Source organism: Caloenas nicobarica, chromosome 1 (genome assembly GCF_036013445.1).
Source record: "Caloenas nicobarica isolate bCalNic1 chromosome 1, bCalNic1.hap1, whole genome shotgun sequence".
Lineage (NCBI taxonomy): Eukaryota > Metazoa > Chordata > Aves > Columbiformes > Columbidae > Caloenas > Caloenas nicobarica.
The window spans coordinates 75116939-75137608 of record NC_088245.1 but is presented as its reverse complement, the minus strand read 5'-3'; the positions used below and the strand labels follow the sequence as shown (position 1 = coordinate 75137608).

The following is a 20670-nucleotide window of genomic DNA, read 5'->3' as shown; positions in this document are numbered from 1 at the left end:
TACTTAAAAGAGGACAACTGTATTTAACAATGCAACTATGTACTAAAATGAAAAAAGAAAGAGTCTTTCAGAGGTCATACCCAGCTTTCTTCTTAGGATTATGGCTACTGTAATTTCCACTGGCAGTAACTGTAGAGGACAATAAGAAAGCCCTCCAAAACAAAATTCCAGTTCCCTTTGCCCAGATACTATTAATTATTTAGAAGTTGCACCAGATCCTCCTGGAACACACTCTGGAGCCCACATAAAGGCAGCATAATATCCAGTAGCTATGGCAACTCAACACCCACCTTAGCTATAAAGCTGAAACAATGTCCACTGCAATAATGGGAGTATAAACTGTTTTGTGCAAGAGACAAAGTTCAGACAAAACCACCCATTTTCTAAAAATTCACTTCAATATTAACTACTTAGAATTCTCTCCCCACAACCACTTCACATAACCAAAAGCTAAACCAACAGAAAGAGCAGTAAATGATCTAGAAAGCTGACTGTAATTTAAGTCCCTGAATAAATCAGAACAGGCAGAAGATATCTCACACTCCAGTGTCTTGCAGAGGTTCCTTCAAAGGTCTGAATGGGACAGGTTGCATGCCCAACAGCAGTTGCTCATCTTTTTCATGATGCAATTACCCAGGAGAGTCTATTCACAGCTTTGGATGCCCTCTTCCATTTGTTGACATGAGAAATGTTAGGTGATGGTAACTTCTGCTACTCATTCATGACCTGCAGGCAAGAACCCTTGCAGCTCGGATCATCCCAAAAGGCAGTATTTATGCCCTACTTCTGCCAATACCATGCTGATATTTAGCTTCAACATTTGACTTGGTAGATTTACTGCAAATGCTAAATGTATTTGTAGGTAAGGACGGGAGGGTGTTTGCTGGTGGAATGAGAGCCTTGGAGAACATTAGTGGATTATCTTCTTTCCTCACCCAAGTTGCAGAATGGCTGATGACACATGAAAGGTGTTGATGCAACAGATACCACTCCTAATTCAGCCCACAGTAATCAGAAACAGGGGGTTCATGGGTGGCTACCAGCAAATATGCTTTTTAAAAGTAAACAAACAAACCACTCTGTTTCGTCACACTTATCTCTAAATGGGAGGCCCAATCAAGTCAAAATCATCCAGACTAGTTTGCAAGAATAGCTACAATACTTCCTACCCTGAAGAAGCCCTGTTAGTTTAAATAAGCAGTTAAACTTTTTGCAAAATGTCTCCTCCTCTCCGGTCCTCTTTGTCACATCTCTTGCCTGTATTTAAGGCTCCACATGAGCAGCAATGACCTCACGTGAATGTGGGATGACCAGACAGATGTCAGAGCAAACTGGCGATGTGCATAAAAAGCTGTTGGGTAACTGACATAATGGTGCATATAATGGGGGGAAAAAAAGCAACATCTGGTTTAAGAAAATGGGACTTACACAACTGAGTTCCTTCCCACTCCCCCCCATCTATCAAATGCATTGGTCAAATTCAGACTAAACTTGACAGACGTCTCACGGGCTGTATCATCGTGACAACCAGTTAATCAGACCTCTATATTTAATGGGAATTAAATTCTTCCCACTGAAATGAATGCCAAAATTCTCAGTAACTTCGGAGGAGCTGGGATTTCAACTGGAGATTTCCCAGCTATTTGTAACTTATACACACATACCTCAAGGTAAATTTGACATCGGTGTATCTACAATAGTCTAGATCGAAATGTTTAAAAACCAGGCAAACCACTGTAACTATGATCAGATTCCAAAGAGGAATAATTACATATGACATTCATTAATACGAAGATTCACCACACAGGATCTTTTCTTTTGGACCAAAGTAATTTGCTGGATTTATAGACCTATTTGCAGTCCTATCACTAAAAGCCACAGGCCTTGTAAGGCTTATTAGTCTTCACGTAAGAAATATATAAAGCAACAGCAATGGTTTTAAATGAGGTAATGAGTGCTGAGGAAGCTAAAAAGAAAATGTGATTGTATTAAACACTTCTATTTGATACAAAAATACAAAGGACAGTAAAATACTGCATTATAAAAATATAATTTATATTTTGTTGTGACTTAAAGACTCCACTTGCAATTACAAAACTGGACAAATATGTTTTGGAAAGACAGCCATTATAAGGAAAATTATTAGCATGATTTTCATGATAGGTACTATTATTTTTTTATTCTCAAGGATTGATACTGGTTATGGAGGTTAAACCAGGCAGTGATTTCACCATATTTGATAAGGTTCAGCATGGTTCCCAGTCATAGAATGGTTTGGATTGGAAGGGACCTTGAAGATCATCTAGTTCCAGCCATCCTGCCATGGGCAGGGACACCTTCCACTAGACCAGGTTGCTCAGAGCCCCATCCAGCCTGGCCTTGAACATTCCAAGGTTGGGGCATCAACCACCTCTCTGGGCAGCCTGTTCCAGTGTCCCCCCCACCATTATAGTGAAGAATTTCTTCCTTATCTCTAATCTAAAGCTACCCTCTTTCAGTTCAAAGCCATTACCCCTTGTCCTATCACTATATGCCCTTGTAAAAAGTTCCTCTCCTGCTTTTTTGTAGGCTCCCTTTAGGTACTGGAAGGCTGCTATAAGGTCTCCCTGGAGCGTCGTCTTCTCCAGGCTGATGACTTAAGTTTAGCTTTCATCAAGTAAAGAGCTAGAAGCATGCTTTCTTTTCATAGTTAATTTGGGATTTTAAAGAGAGTAAAATGACTAGGCTGACTGCTCTCCCTTCTAACAATCAAACAGGACTTAAATCCTTAAGGGAATAAGATGATTATGAACTAAATGGCTTGGGAACTTTTTCTTGGGCTAACCAAGAGCTTTTATGGGGAAAGCCTCATATACCTGTGAAGGAGAGCAAAGCAGGGCTTTATTTCTTGAACAAAGCCCTGAGCAAGATATGCTAAAATTCTGATCTTGCACCACTATTCATTATAGAACCCTCTTGTATCTTCCACAGACTAATGCACAGAAATGCTGAGAGGCTCAAGCTGGGGATAACAGAGGTAACTATACCCACAGACCAGTTGACTCATCACCTGTTCACTGAACAAGCACAGTCACAGTTGAAGCTAGAAAACAGCAATGTCAACTCACATGTAGCCTTTATTCCCTCTCATTTCTTTTCCTTTTGATACGCAGTTCCCACTACTCACATGAGTGTCAGTGCTGCTGTAATTCCTTACAACCTAATCTTTCTCCTGTTACTCACTGATCTGGTTGCAGATGATGGCTTAATGACATAAGACTGCCCTAAAGTCAACATTTTAGCTTACCTTAGAGTGAGAACTGCTCTGATTTGTGAAGCCCAGCCCCTGAAATTCAAGGTTAATTATGCTGCTCATCATCCCAAACGCTTTCAGAAAAGAGGAGGCATCACTGCAAACATCCCCTAACTTCAGTCCCTTGGCATCCTCACCTTCCACCCAACTGCACTTTTCGGGGAAGAATAGACTTTGGTCTCTGACTAGGTCTGAACTGAACGGTAAAGCTTTAAAAGTCAGACCCCATTTGTCTCTAATGAGACAAGAGTAAAAGGTACACAGGGAAATTTACAGCATCAGTTGGCAGCTAGAAACAGCAGCCTCCACCCTCTTCAAAGACAAAAGACACCCTCCTGTAACCTTTGTACTGCACCAATCTGTAGTAAAAAATACTCTTTGCTCCCCTCATTTGAGGGCACACACCAAAAGCTATTTTTTTTTAGATCCTGCACAGCCCTGAGATTGTGTTTTCTCACTGAATTCTTTCTTTCTTCATTATTATGGAAGTTTACATCTCAGTAACAAAGAAATCACTTTAAAATTAATCATAGCTCTTGCAAAGGTAATTCTTAATCACATACCAAATGTATTCTGCTTTCTTCTTTTCAATGAGCACAAGACATTCCTTCTGGATTGGCAAGTCACAGTCATAGAAAACAAAGATTTGACAAGCCTACACATGGAACTGTTTCCAATATCTGCATATTGTACATAAAGCAGCAGAATCTTAATTGATAAGAACGAGTCCATTATAAGACTGAGAAAAGCTAATGGGACCCAGAGAGTTAAAAATTGGCTTCAACCAACCATAATTGAAATTACTTATGTGAAAAGGAACCAGAAAGTCTAGTTTTGTCTTTGCAATTTTAGCAAAAACAGAGGAGGTACAAAATGTTAAGAAAAGAGCAAGTTGTTCAGATTACTGGAACAGTGTGAATGCTTGATGATGCTCAAACAAATGAGGGGAGAGCAACAATGTGAAAATTATAAGACACACAAGCTGTGGAAACTGTTTTCCCCCAGCACAGCTCTGGCACCAAGAAAGCCATTGTAACTGTGGCTAAGCAAGACAAGGCTGGGAGTTAAAACATGCTCATAAGCATCAACGAAGCAAGAAATCACTGTATTTGAGATAATGACAAAGTAATCCTAGCCACTACCTGACACTTGTACCCTGTGAATCACATCAATTTTCATTCCCCAATTCAAACGCTCCATAAATCTGCTAAATCAGATTTCAAAATTTGAAAAGGATAGATACAGTTGAGACTATTTAAGCATTAACAAACATAGCCCCAGACCACAGAGTAACCAATATTTTCAGATGTAACAGGTTGCTCACTGTTACCTTATTCCTGTAATATTATTTCCCAGCCTTTCTGAAGTAATCTGCAGAAAAGCACAAGTACCTGCAGCAACACATACTGTACCTCCTGCCAAATACAGTCAGCAAAACCTGGCAAGGCATGCTACGTCAGTAAGAAAGGCAGCAAAGACATGGGAGAAATACAACCAGAGAATGTTAATAAATCATTATATTTCAAACCATCTCTGTTGAACATGGAAATGCATAAACTGGGTTACTGACCAGAAAATGTGTGTGTCTGGGAAACGTGGTGGTGGATAGACTAGGTATTTAAGTTTTAATTACTACTTTTATTAGAGACTTGATTATGATATTCCAGAGCATCAATTCAATTATATATTAATTTCAACACGGAAAACAAGCATTTTCATACTTCTAACAAGCAAGTTGACACTGACTGTAACCCACAGATCAAACACACGATGTGCTGTGCTGAACTAGTAGCCTGATGAAGCTTTCAGGGAGCTTCAAGCAGACACTTTAACCTTTTCTAGGGTGCAAAGCCCAGCACAGCAGTGCTCTTCTGTCCCTCAACGCTCTAGTGACTCAGATATGCTGCATTTGTGATACTGAATTATTCACAGAATCACAGAATCACAGAATGTTAGGGATTGGAAGGGACCTCAAAAGATCATCTAGTCCAATCCCCCTGCCAGAGCAGGAAAACTTAGGTGAGGTTACACAGGAAGGCGTCCAGGCGGGTTTTGAATGTCTCCAGAGAAGGAGAATCCACAACCCCCCTGGGCAGCCCGTTCCAGTGCTCTGTCACCCTCACTGAGAAGAAGTTTCTTCTCACATTTAAGTGGAACCTCTTGTGTTCCAGCTTGAACCCATTACCCCTTGTCTTACTGTTGGTTGTCACCGAGAAGAGCCTAGCTCCATCCTCGTGACACCCACCCTTTATATATTTATAAACATTAATGAGGTCACCCCTCAGTCTCCTCTTCTCCAAGCTAAAGAGACCCAGCTCCCTCAGCCTTTCCTCATAAGGGAGATGCTCCACTCCCTTAATCATCTTCGTGGCCCTGCGCTGGACTCTCTCCAGCAGTTCCCTGTCCTTCTTGAACTGAGGGGCCCAGAACTGGACACAATATTCCAGATGAGGTCTCACCAGGGCAGAGTAGAGGGGAAGGAGAACCTCTATTCATTACACTTCTATCAGATAGGGGAACCAAGTCCGGGCTTTTCTTCCCAATGAAGTTTCTCTCTGCCGCAGGGAACAGAGCACCTCCTCAGCTGCATGATTCAGAGCTGCCATATTCCAGTGCAATTCTTATTAAATTAACTTCTGATCCTGGCTTTCTTGTCACCCTATTTGACTACTAAAGGAGAGTTCTTCAAAGACTGGAAGCAAGAAAAAGCCGCTCATTAAAAATGCCCCCACAGCCCACGCTCCCTTCCTGAGTCAGGAGTTTACGACGGTGACACTGTGAGGATGTTTCAGCTGCACGCTCGCTTTGCCTCAGACACAAATTTACACTGGAAATAGGACAAAATATGAAAGCATCTCCACCACAAATGCTCATTAGCCTGCCAGGTATGTCACGAGCATATTCCAGCCGGAATCAATGTTGTGTGAGAAAGATGTTCTTGTCACACCTGTGGCAGTATTCTTCTCTTCGCTTTTGCCAAGCAGTCTGTCACGGCACATGTAGGAACTGGAGATGTTCTTTGCAAAAGATGCATCATGAGGAGAGGCCATCAGGAGCTCCTTTACGTTCATGTATTTAGAGAACCAAAGATCAGCAAAATAGCATGAGAGTGCACAGGAATTTCTGAGAAGGATAATTGTAAAAGGAAAGCCAAATATTTGCATTTAAGGTGTTGAGCTCCTTACAGAAAATCATAATAACAATCCAATAATGCCAGTGTTCCTCTTTCATGTTTCAAAATGAGAGCAATGTGTTTATGCTGTCCTCTTCCACAGAAGCCACAGTTCCTACTCAGGGCAACACTTCCACAAATTTTGCACAACAGAAGAGTTGAGGCAGAACAGTCTCTGTATTGACTTGCACATGTTGCAATTGTTGTTTGTTCCCACATATTATCCATGTACAAGGAGAGAATTTACTTGGCAAAAAAGAAGGGGTTTTTTTGCCATTTGTTTCTTTGATGCATTCAGATGGTGATGTGGAACTGCCATGAAGTATACCAAACAGCTCTTCTGGACACATCCTGTTTCCTTACAGTGTTGAAAAAATAAAATTAAAAAAACAACAAAAAAAAGGCAGCACTGCTCTAAAATATACAACAGACACAGCAATGTCAGATTTTTAAAACTTGCATTTCTGCTAGATGCTAAGTTCGGGTTGTCAAATCTTCCAGCCAGACAGATGGTGGCAGTGAATCAGAGATTCAGCTTGGAAAATCCTGCGATTTTCAGCGAGAGCCATGTGCCTGAAGTCGTTTAGCTTTGGAAACTAACTGGTCTCCCACCACAGCCAATATTTGTTGTGTCACAGGTCCAGATGCACATAAACGTGTAAACCATGGCTCCTATACAGTTCTGTTTCTGAAGCCGCAGCCACAACATCAGCAGTCTGAATGCCTACCCCATGCATTTGGCAGCAACTCTGCTACTCTACATTTATAGGACACAGAAGAAAACAGGACCTACTCCAAAATTCAGGCAAGCTCAGAATATATACCAACAGTGTCTTAAATTTATCTTTCTTATTGCTTAGCCCTATAAATAGAGCACTCTTTTCAGGTGGCAAGGCATGATGCAAGGCTGCAGGAGTTAATACAACCCTGCTCTGCTGGTGTGTCACTGAAGTTTTACCTTAGTTCCCCTGCCCAGCAGTTGTCTCTGTTAACACCATACTGGCATCTTCCGTAGTCCCATAAGAAAGTAAAGCTCCTCTCTACAGATAGATTAGCAGCTTGCAGCTGTAACAAAGCATAATCCTTTATGAATGCCTTTTGCACGGGAAAGAGCCAGAAATATTATATGAAATCTTGATCTAATACCATTTTATAATCAGAATCTCAAGTCCAACCACTTTAAACTTTTAAAGCTCTAGGTTATGGCAAGATACAGGACCCTTTGTAAGTGAAGATTAGGGCTTACATTTTCCAGTAGGTCACATCAGTTGATGTGTAAGGCAGCAGCAAAGGAATTTTTTGAGTCTTGACTTAATGGTGCATAAAGAGCGACAAGTCAAAGGGTTTCCACCTTAAAAAGGCCTAATAAATCCCTTAACCTTGAGAAGAGCTCTGCTCCACAGCACCCTGCTGTACAGATCCTGACAGACGGAGTCTGTGGTTTTGCTTAAGGACACCAAGAGAAGTATCTTCAAAACTTGGCAAGAAAAACTGCAAGAGTGTTGTTGTGCCACACTAAAGAAACCCAGAGCTGAACGCACTTCTCTGGGATCCAAGAGTCTGTGTAATAGGTACAGCCCAGAATTCAATACAGCAGTTCGGTCCTGGCACGGACCATAATAAGAGCTTAATTTCTGTTTCACCTGTACACACACAGTTTAGAAACTTGTCGAGTGGAAAAGAGAAGCGAATGGAAAGTTACTTAGGTCAGGAGGTCTATGAAGCAGATAATTTAAAAGGCCTTTTTTAAAAGAAATTTAAAATTATAGAGAAGTTTACCATCATCACCTACTGAAATAAACCAAATTGTGAGATTTATTACTTCAAGCTGTTGTGACTAAGCTGCATCCAGAGCCCTTCTCATTCAACCTTAAAATTGAGCAGAACCTCTACTATTAATCTATCGGTTTTTTTCTCTTTATACTCTACTACACTTCAACTTGAAATCAAATGCTATTGCTGACACTCTTCAGCTCCAGTAAGCACAGAAAAAAAAAAAAACACAACCCACAAGCAGGAACGACTTTTAATCACACAGGATAGACATCAAAACCTGGAAACCATTTGACAAATTGACACTTGTTTCTAGTTGACATGAATCATCACACCATGGCATGCGCATGATGTGAACAAGTCGCATGAGCTCGTCATCTCAGAAGACAAACATCACTATTGTCAGCATTCAGGCAAACAGCCCCTGCCCGCTCAATTAGTTTCTGTTGTCATTGTCATCAGTCCCACAGAAGATTACTGTGCTCAAAGCCGCACAGATCTTATTTTCATTTATATAAACCAATGCTCTCAGACATCACAGAACAACGATTCACCTCACATGTCTCTGCCAGCATTCTTCAGTCACAACCTGCAACAGCCAGGCAAATGCAGAGCAAATACACGGCATCTACAGAAGAACTACAGTGAACTTGCTTCAGTATATACCCAAGCTACAAAGAGACCCACTTCTACGATTACCTAATGGCTAAATTCTGTGTGGCCCATGGAGAAATCATCACCAGGTCATTCAGCACAGCCTGGGCACAAGGCAGGAGCCAACAGTGCAGCTCTGGTTCTAGCCCTTCATGGTCCCAGGCAACTCCGAACCTCTCCCTTTCATCTGCCTTTTCAGAGTCCACCTCTGGGGATGTGAATGAGAGCACACAGTTTGGTGGGTGGCAGGGATGTTTGAAGCTATATTTGCCTTCTATAAATATCAGTCTCTAGCTTTTTCCACTTTTAATGATATGACTTCAGTATTTTGACACCCATCTGTCAAGAAAGAATGGCCAAAACCATACAGGAAAATAAAAACTTGTCATAATTCAAAGAGTAGGGGTATTTGTTTAGTGTGGCACAGGACAGGCTCAAAAATAAGATGCAAGAGGAGTCATCTAAATTCAAACGGGAGGAAAGCTGAACAGATAGCAAAGAACCACCAAACTATGAAATTTCACAAAGCATCTGAAGTACTTCAAAGCCACAGGAAAGGCTCATTTCTCAGAGGCTGAGCAAAATGCAAACAGTCAAGGGGGAGTTATAAGATCCTGTGTGTGCTATAAGGCACACTCCTCATCTTAGTTGTTACGGCAAACAATTCACTGATGCTGATTGTGTAATAACTACCACTTATGAAACCCTCTCAAAAATAAAAATTTATGCTGCTTTTAGGAAGCTTAAATAAAGCTTCTAGAGCAAGTGCAAGGGTTATTCCACTGTCTTCTCTCCATGAAAGGTTCAAACACTTTAAACTGATTAATAAGTTAAACAGAGATTGATCGGGGTCTGTGAATGTATTTAAGCAACCAGGCTTCCTCTGAGGTTCACCTTCCTTGTTGGGAAGGACAAGAGTTTAAACCACCTATGCTTTTATCAAGCTGAACAAAGCCACAATATTGTTTGATGTGAAAAAGGAATAGTCATTTAAACAACGATCAGGATGAAAGCTTACTCGAAAACTCTTAAAGCTCCAAGCATGCTGGATGAAGATTACTAAACCACTAACCTGACTGAGTAATATTTTGCCATCTTCTCCTCAGTGGTTGTCATGATGGAACTTGGAGGGGTTGGGGGAAGAGAGAAGATAGTTCTGCCTATTTCCTGTATCTCCAACAAAAATGTGGGAAAATCTTTTGGTATCCTTTTCTCAAGGGAATTGGCAGCTATGGTTCTTTATATCACCACATTTAAACCCAGAGAACTCTGGTATATCTTGTTAAAAACACCCACATACGCCATTAGCATACATCTGTGATTCAACAACAATGTAAGTTATTTACATATGTCAATAAGTTCAGCACAGTCTTTTCTTCTTTATCTTCCTGCTTTTGATCATCTGCAGCCATCTCCTTAATTCCCACTAAAACCATCATTTTTTTTTTCTTCTATTTCCCCCAACTATGATAAAAACTGCCATGAAATGCTGGGAAGTTTCTCAAAACTTTAATGAGAAAATACCTGTGCAGCAGCACTAGGGTACGTGATTATGTGTTCGACAGGACGGCATATTGTCTTAAATGTACATTATAAAAATACAGTCATTTCTCCACTGTTTGTCACTACTGTATTCCAGTTCCAGGAGACTGCATGTACTCTGCTACCAAGTACTCAATAGGTGTTCATTCCTGATACTCTGGTATCTCAGGAAGGGTTCTTCTAGAAATACTAGAGTGACCATCTTCCTCTTCTTTTATTTCTCTCTTTCTATAAACTTTCCATTTATTAATATAAATTATCATCGTTGAAAAGCAAAACAAAAATCAGCATGGATGTCCTCCCTTTCCCCCTAAATACAGGCTGACCAACATAAAAGCTTCCCAAAAAAACCACACGAACTCTCTGATCTCTTCAAGCATGCGCTAGTGAAGCTCGTTCATACTGCTGCTGATGTTCATAGTGCTAACCACAGTATTTCTCTATGGGCCAGTTTTGCATAACTTCTTGTGGTGGGCAGAGCTGGGATTCCTTATCCTTGGTCTGTAGTTCTTCAGATGTGTCAGGTACTCCAGAATACCAAATCCCATGTTACCTTAAATTCCCTAGATTAAAATATATCATTACTTACCTTTTTCCCCTCTGTACTATCACCACTGACATAGGACAGTTTTCGACGGACATAGAAGAGCATATCGTCTTGCCGGGGGGCCCATTTCTCCATAAAGTATGTTGAAAACATCCAAGTCCAGAATACAATCCGGTCATCTTTGAAACATCCTAAGAGGCATAAAAGAAAGGAGAAATAAGAGCTGTAGAATTAGCATGTCCCATTCGATTGTGCTTAAGACAACACCCGAAATCTTTGCTACGCATGGTGCAGTCGAGCCCAGCCATAGCAGAAATACTCCTGTACAGCTCAGAGTAAGTTCTTCTAACATATACAGCGTAGCTGTCATTCAGCATGAACTCACAACCCGCCTTTGGCCATTGTTGACTAAAACCACCTTCTAGCAATCAATCTGCTCCCCTGCAGAACACACACAGATCAGGGGCCATGAGTATACCCTGGCTATGCCTGTGCCACAGAGAAATACAGGACCAGTGCAGCGAACTAGAATTCATCACAGAAGCACTCAAAGAGTAAATTCAAAGGCATGTGATGCCAATATATGCTCCAGTTAATGACATGAGGCCCTTAGCTGCCAACAGGTTTATATATGCTCTCAGAGAGTATAGCAAATCCTTCAGAAACTAGCAGCTGACACCTTCCTTAAATCATATACAGGAACAAGAACGTACCTGTGCAGGTGCAACTGTAATTCACCCTCTCTCTGAGAAGGAAAAAAACCCAGCTCTTTCTCAAAGAAATGAGGAGTTTTAAAGTCCTGAATCCCAACTAAACAAGAAGAAGTAGGAGGAGAAGGGGAAAAATGAGCAACAAAGTCTTATCCAAGGAGACAAATTACATCAGCTTCAGCAATAGCACGGCAGTTGTCCTCTCACCAGGCAAAGGAGGCACAGCAGAGGTGACATCACATTTTGTGAAACACTTCAAAGCACTGAACTGTAATAAAGCAGCAAAAGGTGCTGCAACTCTTCCGTGCTGTAACGCTTGCACACTGTTAAAGACCAAAATTTATAGAGACAAAGAGAGAAGTCACTACTGTGCCTGATGACAAGGCAGCTGAATTTCTCCAGTGCTCCTCAGTCCTACTGTAGGCTCCTTGATGGAGTAATTGCATCCCCTCCCCAAAGTCCTACTGAGACACAACTGCAGCTGTTAGCCACAGCCTAACTGTTTTAAAACCTGTGAAGAAACGCTGAAAAAAAGAATTACATTGCTAAGAAACAGCAAAAACCTGAAAGGGATGATGGATGGTAGTGTTACGCACTAGACAGGGAGACAGGTGGGGGTGCGTGTATGTACCCGCATGCAGCTGACAACCCATCCTCCAAAACATCTATCCTTCACAGTGGCTTATTTCCCTAAAAGCTACACATTGGCTGCCTGACTGGTACACACGTCACTTCCCAGCCCTCAGCTACCATTCAGGTTGGCATGTTTCCTTCCCAGCGGTACGCTGCATGTATGAAATAGTTCTGCAGAGAGAAGAACCTTCATCATAGAATCATAGAATACCGGGTTGGAAGGGACCACAACGACCACCTGGACAAAACTTTCTTGGCAAAAGCACATTCTAGACAAGCCGACCCAGCAGCCTGTCCAGCTGAATCTTAAAACGTTTCCACTGTTGGGGAATCCACCACTTCCCCAGCGAGATTATTCCAATGGCTGATTGTTCTCATCGTGAAAAATTTCCTGCTTGCGTCCAATCACTCTCCCCAGGAGTAACTTGAGCCCACTGCCCCTTGTCTTTTCCATGTGATTCCTTGTAAAAAGGCAACCTCCACCTTCTCTGAAGCTATTCTGCAAATACTGGAAGATGGTGATAAGGTCTCCCCTAAGCCTTCTTTTCTCAAGGCTGAACGAGATGTGAGACATCTTGCAGGAGACAGAAGTGACATTTATTCACAGCAATACCTGGATTAAGCTTCAGAAGATTTTCCAGTCAACTGCCAAGAAAGCTGACACATACCATAACCTTGAACACGATTTTTCTTAGACACTGGTGGCTAACTTCAGGGCTTCATAAAGCAACCAATCAATCTTTAATCCACAAGTATAACTCAGCACATTTTCCTGCTTCACTGTGTATGCAATATTTGCAAGCCAAATCTTTTTTTTCCAATCTTTAATTACTGTGGTGTGCAGGAAATTAGACTTTCAAATTTTTTAGCACACAAAGGGGTTATTGAAATCAAAGTCTTAGGTCTCTCTAACTAAATCCAAAAGTAATATTGAAGACAAAATGAAATTCCACTGATGGACTCTGTACAGAATGTGTTAATCAACATCAAGTAGGATGGTATTTGAAAATATGCATATAGTTGATTATACTAAAAAAAAAAAAATGAAAAGGCTGAGAGAGAACAGAAAAAGGCCAAGATAGTTCCCAGTGCAAGTTAATTCCAGGCCATGCTGCAATTGCTTTATTTGCATAGCTGTAATAAAGTCATTTCAATTACTTAAGGCAGCAGAGAACATAATGCGCAGTCACGAATAAAATTCTGCAGTGTACTTAAATACTGGCCAGTTTTTCCAGCAGAGAAAGGGAATCAATCACTGGAGAGATCAGATAGAGGATGCTGGGCATCTGAACTCCTCCCTTGGGCAGAGCTGAACGGGACTGTGTGGCAAACAGCTGTATCTGAGATACTACCACATAAGAGTGGATTCAAATGTGTTCCAACTCCCCGAACCAGCCTGCGAAAGGACAGGATTATCATCGGTCAGTATACCCACAGTTAAACACTGAAAATAGAAAAAGAATTTTTCAGGTTTAAGGATATACCACTGACACAAGGACTAATGCCTCTAAACTACCCACCACATGTAGGCTGGAAATTCAAAGCCAATTCTAAGCATTCAAGCTGTGAAGTTTAGGAGCAGCCCCCTCCGTAGGAATACTGAAGGCAAAAATCCCTATAGCTGTAAAGACAGAGCTCAACTTGGTTAAGAAGGTCAATGTGGTGCCAGTGACAGTCGAGGACACTGTGACCCAGTCCCGCCTCTATATTTAGTAAAGAGTAGAAAACAGGGCATGCATTCATCGTGATTCATTAATGGTGTCAAAGAAACTTGTTAAATCTCATGGATTTTGAGTACCTGAATTCCCAGACTTAACTAAATGAGGAGAGGAGACAAAAGGTGGAAAGAGGATTGCCCTGAATTCATCTGAAGTTCTAGGAAAATCAGAGGAAAAAGAAAAAAAAAGAAAGAATCTATATTCTGTAAGAATCATCTCTGAAAAAGTTCTGTTGTTCAGAAGTATGCCACTTTGGTTTTGCTTCATGAGTACACAAAATAACCCTAGCCAAGGCACACCTAAATATATATAATAATGCTCTTCTACCAGAGGGAAATATTTTTCCCTTATAAAGCAAAAATCACCGAGTTATCTAAATCCAGCAGTATAAAGGAGGGTTAAACAACTTTAAGATTCTGGCAGTACCCGCAAAAATGTGAGAAGATGTTACATGACCTGCTTACACCATCAGATACCTTTTACACAATAAAGCATAGGAGTTAATATGCTCTTCTGAATGATTTATGAGTGGTCATAACAAAACATTTATACGTGCAGGAGAGCGGCAGAACCGGGTAAAGTACCAGGACTTTGTGTGAGCTTATGCCCTTGCTGGGGAACACAGGACAAATTGATCCAATGTATTCAACGTCAGTCTAAACAGAAAACCAGGGGACAGAAGTGCTGCAGCACTGCAGCATAATGCAGGGTAAAACAAAAATCAAAACCACAAAAAACAAACTTGAAAACCCCTATAGTAATGTTGGATGGCTCTCAATTCAAAATCCTGCCTGCAACAGATTAGAGGTAAAATCATCCTCCAACCTTCAGGGATACGTGCAGACATTGTTGTAATTAAAATCAGCCTGAGGATGTTCTAACTGTTCTGACTGCAGCGTCTAACGGACTTGAAGCTGAAAAGAGACAAATCACTGCAATACAGCTGCTTTTATTATATTTCAGTAGAAGCAGGAAGGATGGGGAACAGCACACAGAAGAATTAGCCTTTAAAATCAACTATTAAATGGCATTAACTTGGAAAGCAGACAAGAAAATTTGTAATTGTAATTCAGACTTCTTAAAACTTCAGAGGGCGAAAAATCTATTCCAATTTCAAGCCAGAAACTGTCAGATCCAATATATCTGCTCAATCTTGCCTTCAACTCTTAGATCCCCAAAAGTACAGTGTACTCTCACAGTTATTTTGGTGGTTTACAGCATCTCACTGGAAGCCTTCCAGCTTTGCCAAGAAGAAACTTGGAAATTGCTTTCAAAACTGGTTTGGGTAATGGTTTTGAAACTGGCAGGTGAACAGTCCAGCAGACAAAGTTATTATTTAAAACCATCACCCCTTGTCTGATTGCAACAGGCCCTACTGAAAAGTTTGTCCCCATATTTCTTACAAGCCCTCTTTAAGTATTGAAAGGTTGCAATAAGGTCTCCCTGGAGCCTTCTCTTCTCCAGGCTGAACAACCCCAACTCTCTCAGCCTGTCCCCACAGGAGAGCTGTTCCAGCCCTCTGATCATCTTGGTGGCCTCCTCTGGCCCCTCTCCAACAGGTCCATGTCTTTCCTGTGCTGAGGGCTCCAGAGCTGGACACAGGACTCCAGGTGGGGTCCCACCAGAGCGGAGCAGAGGGGCAGAATCACCTCCCTCGACCTGCTGGCCACACTCCCTTTGATGCAGCCCAGTTTGGCCTTTTGGGCTGCAAGCACACATTGCCAGCTCATGTCCAATCTTTCATCCACCAGTACCCCCAAGTCCTTCTCAGCAGGGCTGCTCTCAATCCCTTCATCTCCTAACCTGTATTGATACTGGGGGTTGCCCCAACCCAGGTGCAGGACCTTGCACTTGGCCTTGTTGAACTTCACGAGGTTCACATGGGCCCACTTCTCAAGCTTGTCGAGGTCCCTCAGGCATGTCAACTGTACCACTCAGCTTGGTGTCATCCACAAACTTGCTGAGGGTGCACTTGATCCCACCATCGACATCATTGATGAAGGTATTAAACAGTACTGGTCCCAATTTGGACCCCTGAGGGACACCACTTGTGTATTAATCTCCATCTGGATATTGAGCCATTGACCACTATTTCTCAGACCCTTCCACAGCACCCTGTTGAGGGACCTCAGCTGCACTCAAGATGTAGGGCTCAGAGGGCAGTTCCATCCCCGTTACTTACCACCCACCAAAGAAGTGGACATACACAGTTCGCAGTTGGATTGCTGATGACCTTAAATCTCCTCTATTATAGTCAATCCGGCTTCTATCCACCTGGCAAGGACTGAAATAAATAAGAGACCAGTTTCCATAGCCCAGACAGTAATGAGTTGGCCGCAGCTTGCTGTCACGTTGGTCCATTGCCATTTGCGCAACACTCAGAAGATGTGCGCACACACACACACACACACACACACACCCCCCGCACTGTTAAGCTGGAAGTTACTTAAATGCCTGGCACTTAAAAGCCCTTGAAGCTTTGACTTCAGTATTTGGGGAGACCTTTTAAAATGCTAACAGTTTTATTTTTGCCAGGAAAGAATCTGAGCCTTCTGCAACATCAGAATTAGATGATATTTGAAAAGGAATCAAATTGCATCTATAGTTGAGAGGATGTAGCAAGACAGCTTCCTAAAAACACTCCTCCCCTAACAAATTCTGCTTCTAAATGAATAAAATGGAATTAAGAGTTCAGACTATAAATCTTAATACACTAAAAGTTGATTATATAATTATGAGACCTTTGTCATGAATAAATCCTAATTACAACAATTTACTGTAATGATTCATTTACATGGATTTTATCCTCATTAGAAGCAAGATTTATGCCAGCTGCTATGTAATAAATGTCTTTCTTTTTACCTATTAGATTTTTGTATTGAGCATTCATTCTGGGGAACTGACTCCAGATCCACATAAGAACTTGGTTTGTGGGGGTTTTTTTTAATTAATGCTTTCAAAAAAACCCCATCAGTGGATAAAGAGAAGTGTCAGCATATTATTTTGCTTCGAATTAATAGAAGAAAAGATTTCCTATTTGGTGGATAATCATTCTTTCAGCATGTACTACTCAGAGCTTGGAGGAACAATAATTTTGGCTAGACAGTGTTTCCTCCTATGCTTTTATTCCTTTGGCCTGCCATGAGCTGCTCTTAACTGTGAAACATCATAAACTTGTTTCATCTAATTTTGCCACAGTACTATTATCTGTGAAATGAGCATCCTTAGATGTTTAGGGGTTAATCAAATGTTTATGAAGATCTTTACAGGCCCAGCACGGCAAGTAAACTAGAGTTCTGAGTGATTCACACGATAGTTAATTTTTGTTTTGAGTTTAGCCAAGTATTCTGCAAGGACAACATGATAAGCGTTTCACACAGATTAAACCTACCTTTGATATTAAAAAATTATAATTATGACTGCATAAAATCAAAATGGATGTTCCCTGTCCAGTGACAGTTGCCAGCTAGCCACATCATTAGAAATCTGAAGTTCAGTCTTCTTCCCATGCCTACATAAAAGGGCTCCATTTAATCCCTACAGTTTGACCTTGTACGAACACAGGACTTTACCAAACTTCCAGAAGTTCAGTGGCACCCAATGATTTGAGAGCAGGTCACACATTATCCAGTGAAAAGCCCCAGAGCACAATCTTGCAGCAAGTTCTTGTCTCATAAAGACCGGGGCTGGGAAAGGAGCACCACCACAGATGCCACATGTAATGACACAGCACAGTGAGAAGTGCACTTCTGCAAGCACGCAAGTCCTAAATCTGCCAGAAAACACAACATACACTTTCAACATAAGTTTTTCTGGCAGAACTCTAGCTAGAAAAGGAAGGCGTCACGGTAACAGCAGTGACAGGGAGAAGACAGAGGCCACACATTAAGCATCCCGCTCTGCCACAGATACAACCCTCCTCTTTTCCTCACTCTAAAATGGAGGTAACCATTCCCCTACCCCATTGTGTGTGGCATGCACACATCCATTAGTACCATATGAAGAGGATAAGCAGAATTTTGTCTGGAGCATCTTTCTTCTGAGGAAAGACTGACAGAGCTGGGTCTGTTCAGCCTGGAGAAGAGAAGACTGAGAGAGGATCTTATTTATGCTTATAAATATCTCAAGGGTGGTGTCAAGAGGATGGGACCAGACTCCTTTCAGTGGTGCCCAACAGTACAATAAGGGGCAACGGGCACAGGCTGAACCACAGGAGGTTCCATCTGAATATGAGGAGAAACTTCTTTACTCTGAGGGTGCCAGAGCACTGGAACAGGCTGCCCAGAGAGGTTGTGGAGTCTCCTTCTCTGGAGACATTCAAACCCCACCTGGACACATTCCTGTGTGATCTGCTCTGGGTGAACCTGCTTTAGCAGGTGGGTTGGACTAGATGATCCCCAGAGGTCTCTTCCAACCCCAACCACACTGTGATTCTGTGATTCTGTAATACAATTAAAGATAAAAGAATAATTTTATAACAAATACAACACACACTTCTTTACTAAGACAGTAATTTACAAGGAGGATTGATGGAAGCTGATGTGAAGTTGAATGAAGAGGAGCAGTCTAAACCAAACAGAAACGTTGCTGCTCTTCCCTTTCTTTCCATGGGCATTTTAAGAATACATGCTCTGTCATGCTTTCAACCTCGCATGCATATATTAGACTTTTTTAAAGCTTTATAATTGATTTAAACCTCAGCTTCATAGCATATCTATAAGGGAGGTGACAAAATTTGAGCTTCGAGCATTGAGTCATCAATGTTAAAAGGCTTAAAAAAAAAAACATTAGGCCAATTACCCTTAGAGCTGCTGTGCCATATTTATTCATTTGCCAATAGATGATATCACCTCTCTCATTTATCACCTTCTCTAAGCACGACTAAATGGTTGGCATCACTGCGATCCCCAGAATCAATAAGCAGTTTCAGTACACACCTTAAATTTAAAACCTGTTTTCACCAGATAATTGACTCAAAGGCCCAAAATAACACGAGCCAGAAGCTGCCACTTGGATCAAAGACAAATGTGTTCCTCTGTGTGGAGAGGAAAAGATAAACACATTTCTACGTTCAGGAATAGACTATAAAGTCTTCCATTAAGGCCTGTGAACAATTCCATGAAATAACAGGTCCAAAACACTTGAGATTCAGAGAAATTGAGCTCATTTTCAACTGATAATTTCCATTTCCTAAAACACAGAAAATACTCAGAGCTGACTAAACATAAGTTGTGCTTAAGCCTTACGCTGAACTAAATAGCAGGTAAAATGTAATTCTGTTCTAAACATCAGTTTACCCTATCCAGTAGTAGTTTCCCTCATAAACCACAGAGATTTAACTTTGAAACTCTATAAAACTCAAGCCACAGCTGTAGTGATGCGGCTTCATGGTCCATAATTGTAAAGCACCTGTCAATCACTTCACATGCCTATCCTCTACTTGCAAAGCAATGGAATTGTATCACTTTGGAGAAAATTAAAGAAAATGCCACAATGTAAAACCTTTTGATTCTCAAGATCAAAGTATAACCTTCAAGCATATCTGACATTCACTAGTGGTAGCCCTTCATTGCCCCAGGCTCCTCCTGACCCCCCAGACTCTGCCCTAAGCCTAATAAATGTATTTTCATTTATATAATTAGATATAGACTTTGTCTAGATTGTGAAGCTTTTGCTTTTAGCCCCAGAGGCTATACAACCGGGGCAAAGGCTGATGCGTCAAGGGACATGCAGAGATGGTTTTTAGGAAGTACACATTCCCTTCACCATAATCATACCCCTACCCAACCACTTGCTCTTTCATTGGATGGGATAGATTTGTGCCATAAATGTTAAGACAGGCGGCTTTGGTTTCAATACAGCATGATTTCCAAACATCTAAACAGCAGACACTTCACACAGAGTTTGTTACCACAATTTACTACCTTCTTCAACACAGCATGCATGCCAACTACAACCAGTTTCCTATGTCCCTGGAAAATACGAAATAGTTCATTTCTATTGCAGCATCACTTGGGGTATCATAAACAAGCCCTTCTGCCTAGAAGAGAAAATAAGTCATGCAAATTAAATTTTCCCAATATCTCCCAAGGCTGTAAGGAGTGCATATTCTTCCCAACTACGAATCATCTATGAATAATTTGGTGCCACAAAATGTACCTTATTGAAATATCCAGTAGAATGGAGACGGACAAGAATTGGACAACAAACTTCACACCCATCTATCATTTAGCTAGAAGTTCCTTATATTGTGAAGGGTCTGCAGCAAATAGTACAAGGTCCATTATACACAGAAGACATTTCTAACATTGACTATGTTTGCTTGCATTCCAACAGTAAGAAAAGACAAGGATAACAAACTTTCAGACAGAGAAATGATCTGTCTCAAGAGCGACACAGATTTCAGCCTAAAAGTTAGAGCAACATTCCCTATAAGATATTTAAAAAAAAAAAAAGAAAGAAAAAAAAAAGAAAAAGAAAGAGGTTCTTTCCTTTTCCTAACTTATTTTTTTAGGAAACATTAGAGCAGTTCCACCAATGCCATGTTTCTGGAAAGGGTCTAGAGAAACCTGCTTCTTAATAGCTCCAAATTGAAGGCCAAATCCTGAATTCACTAAACTTGACCATCA

The 20670-nt window shown here is 41.2% G+C and overlaps 1 protein-coding gene across 1 annotated transcript in view; it reads right to left on the bottom strand.

The window, feature by feature from the left end:
- The window catches only part of KIAA0930 (KIAA0930 ortholog), an 81113-nt gene that overhangs the window by 29984 nt on the left and 30459 nt on the right, over positions 1 to 20670 (bottom strand). Inside the window, exon 2 of the mRNA XM_065658693.1 lies at positions 11023 to 11171. Within this exon, the coding sequence (XP_065514765.1) occupies positions 11023 to 11171 (149 nt within the window). The remainder of the gene's footprint in view (positions 1 to 11022; positions 11172 to 20670) is intronic.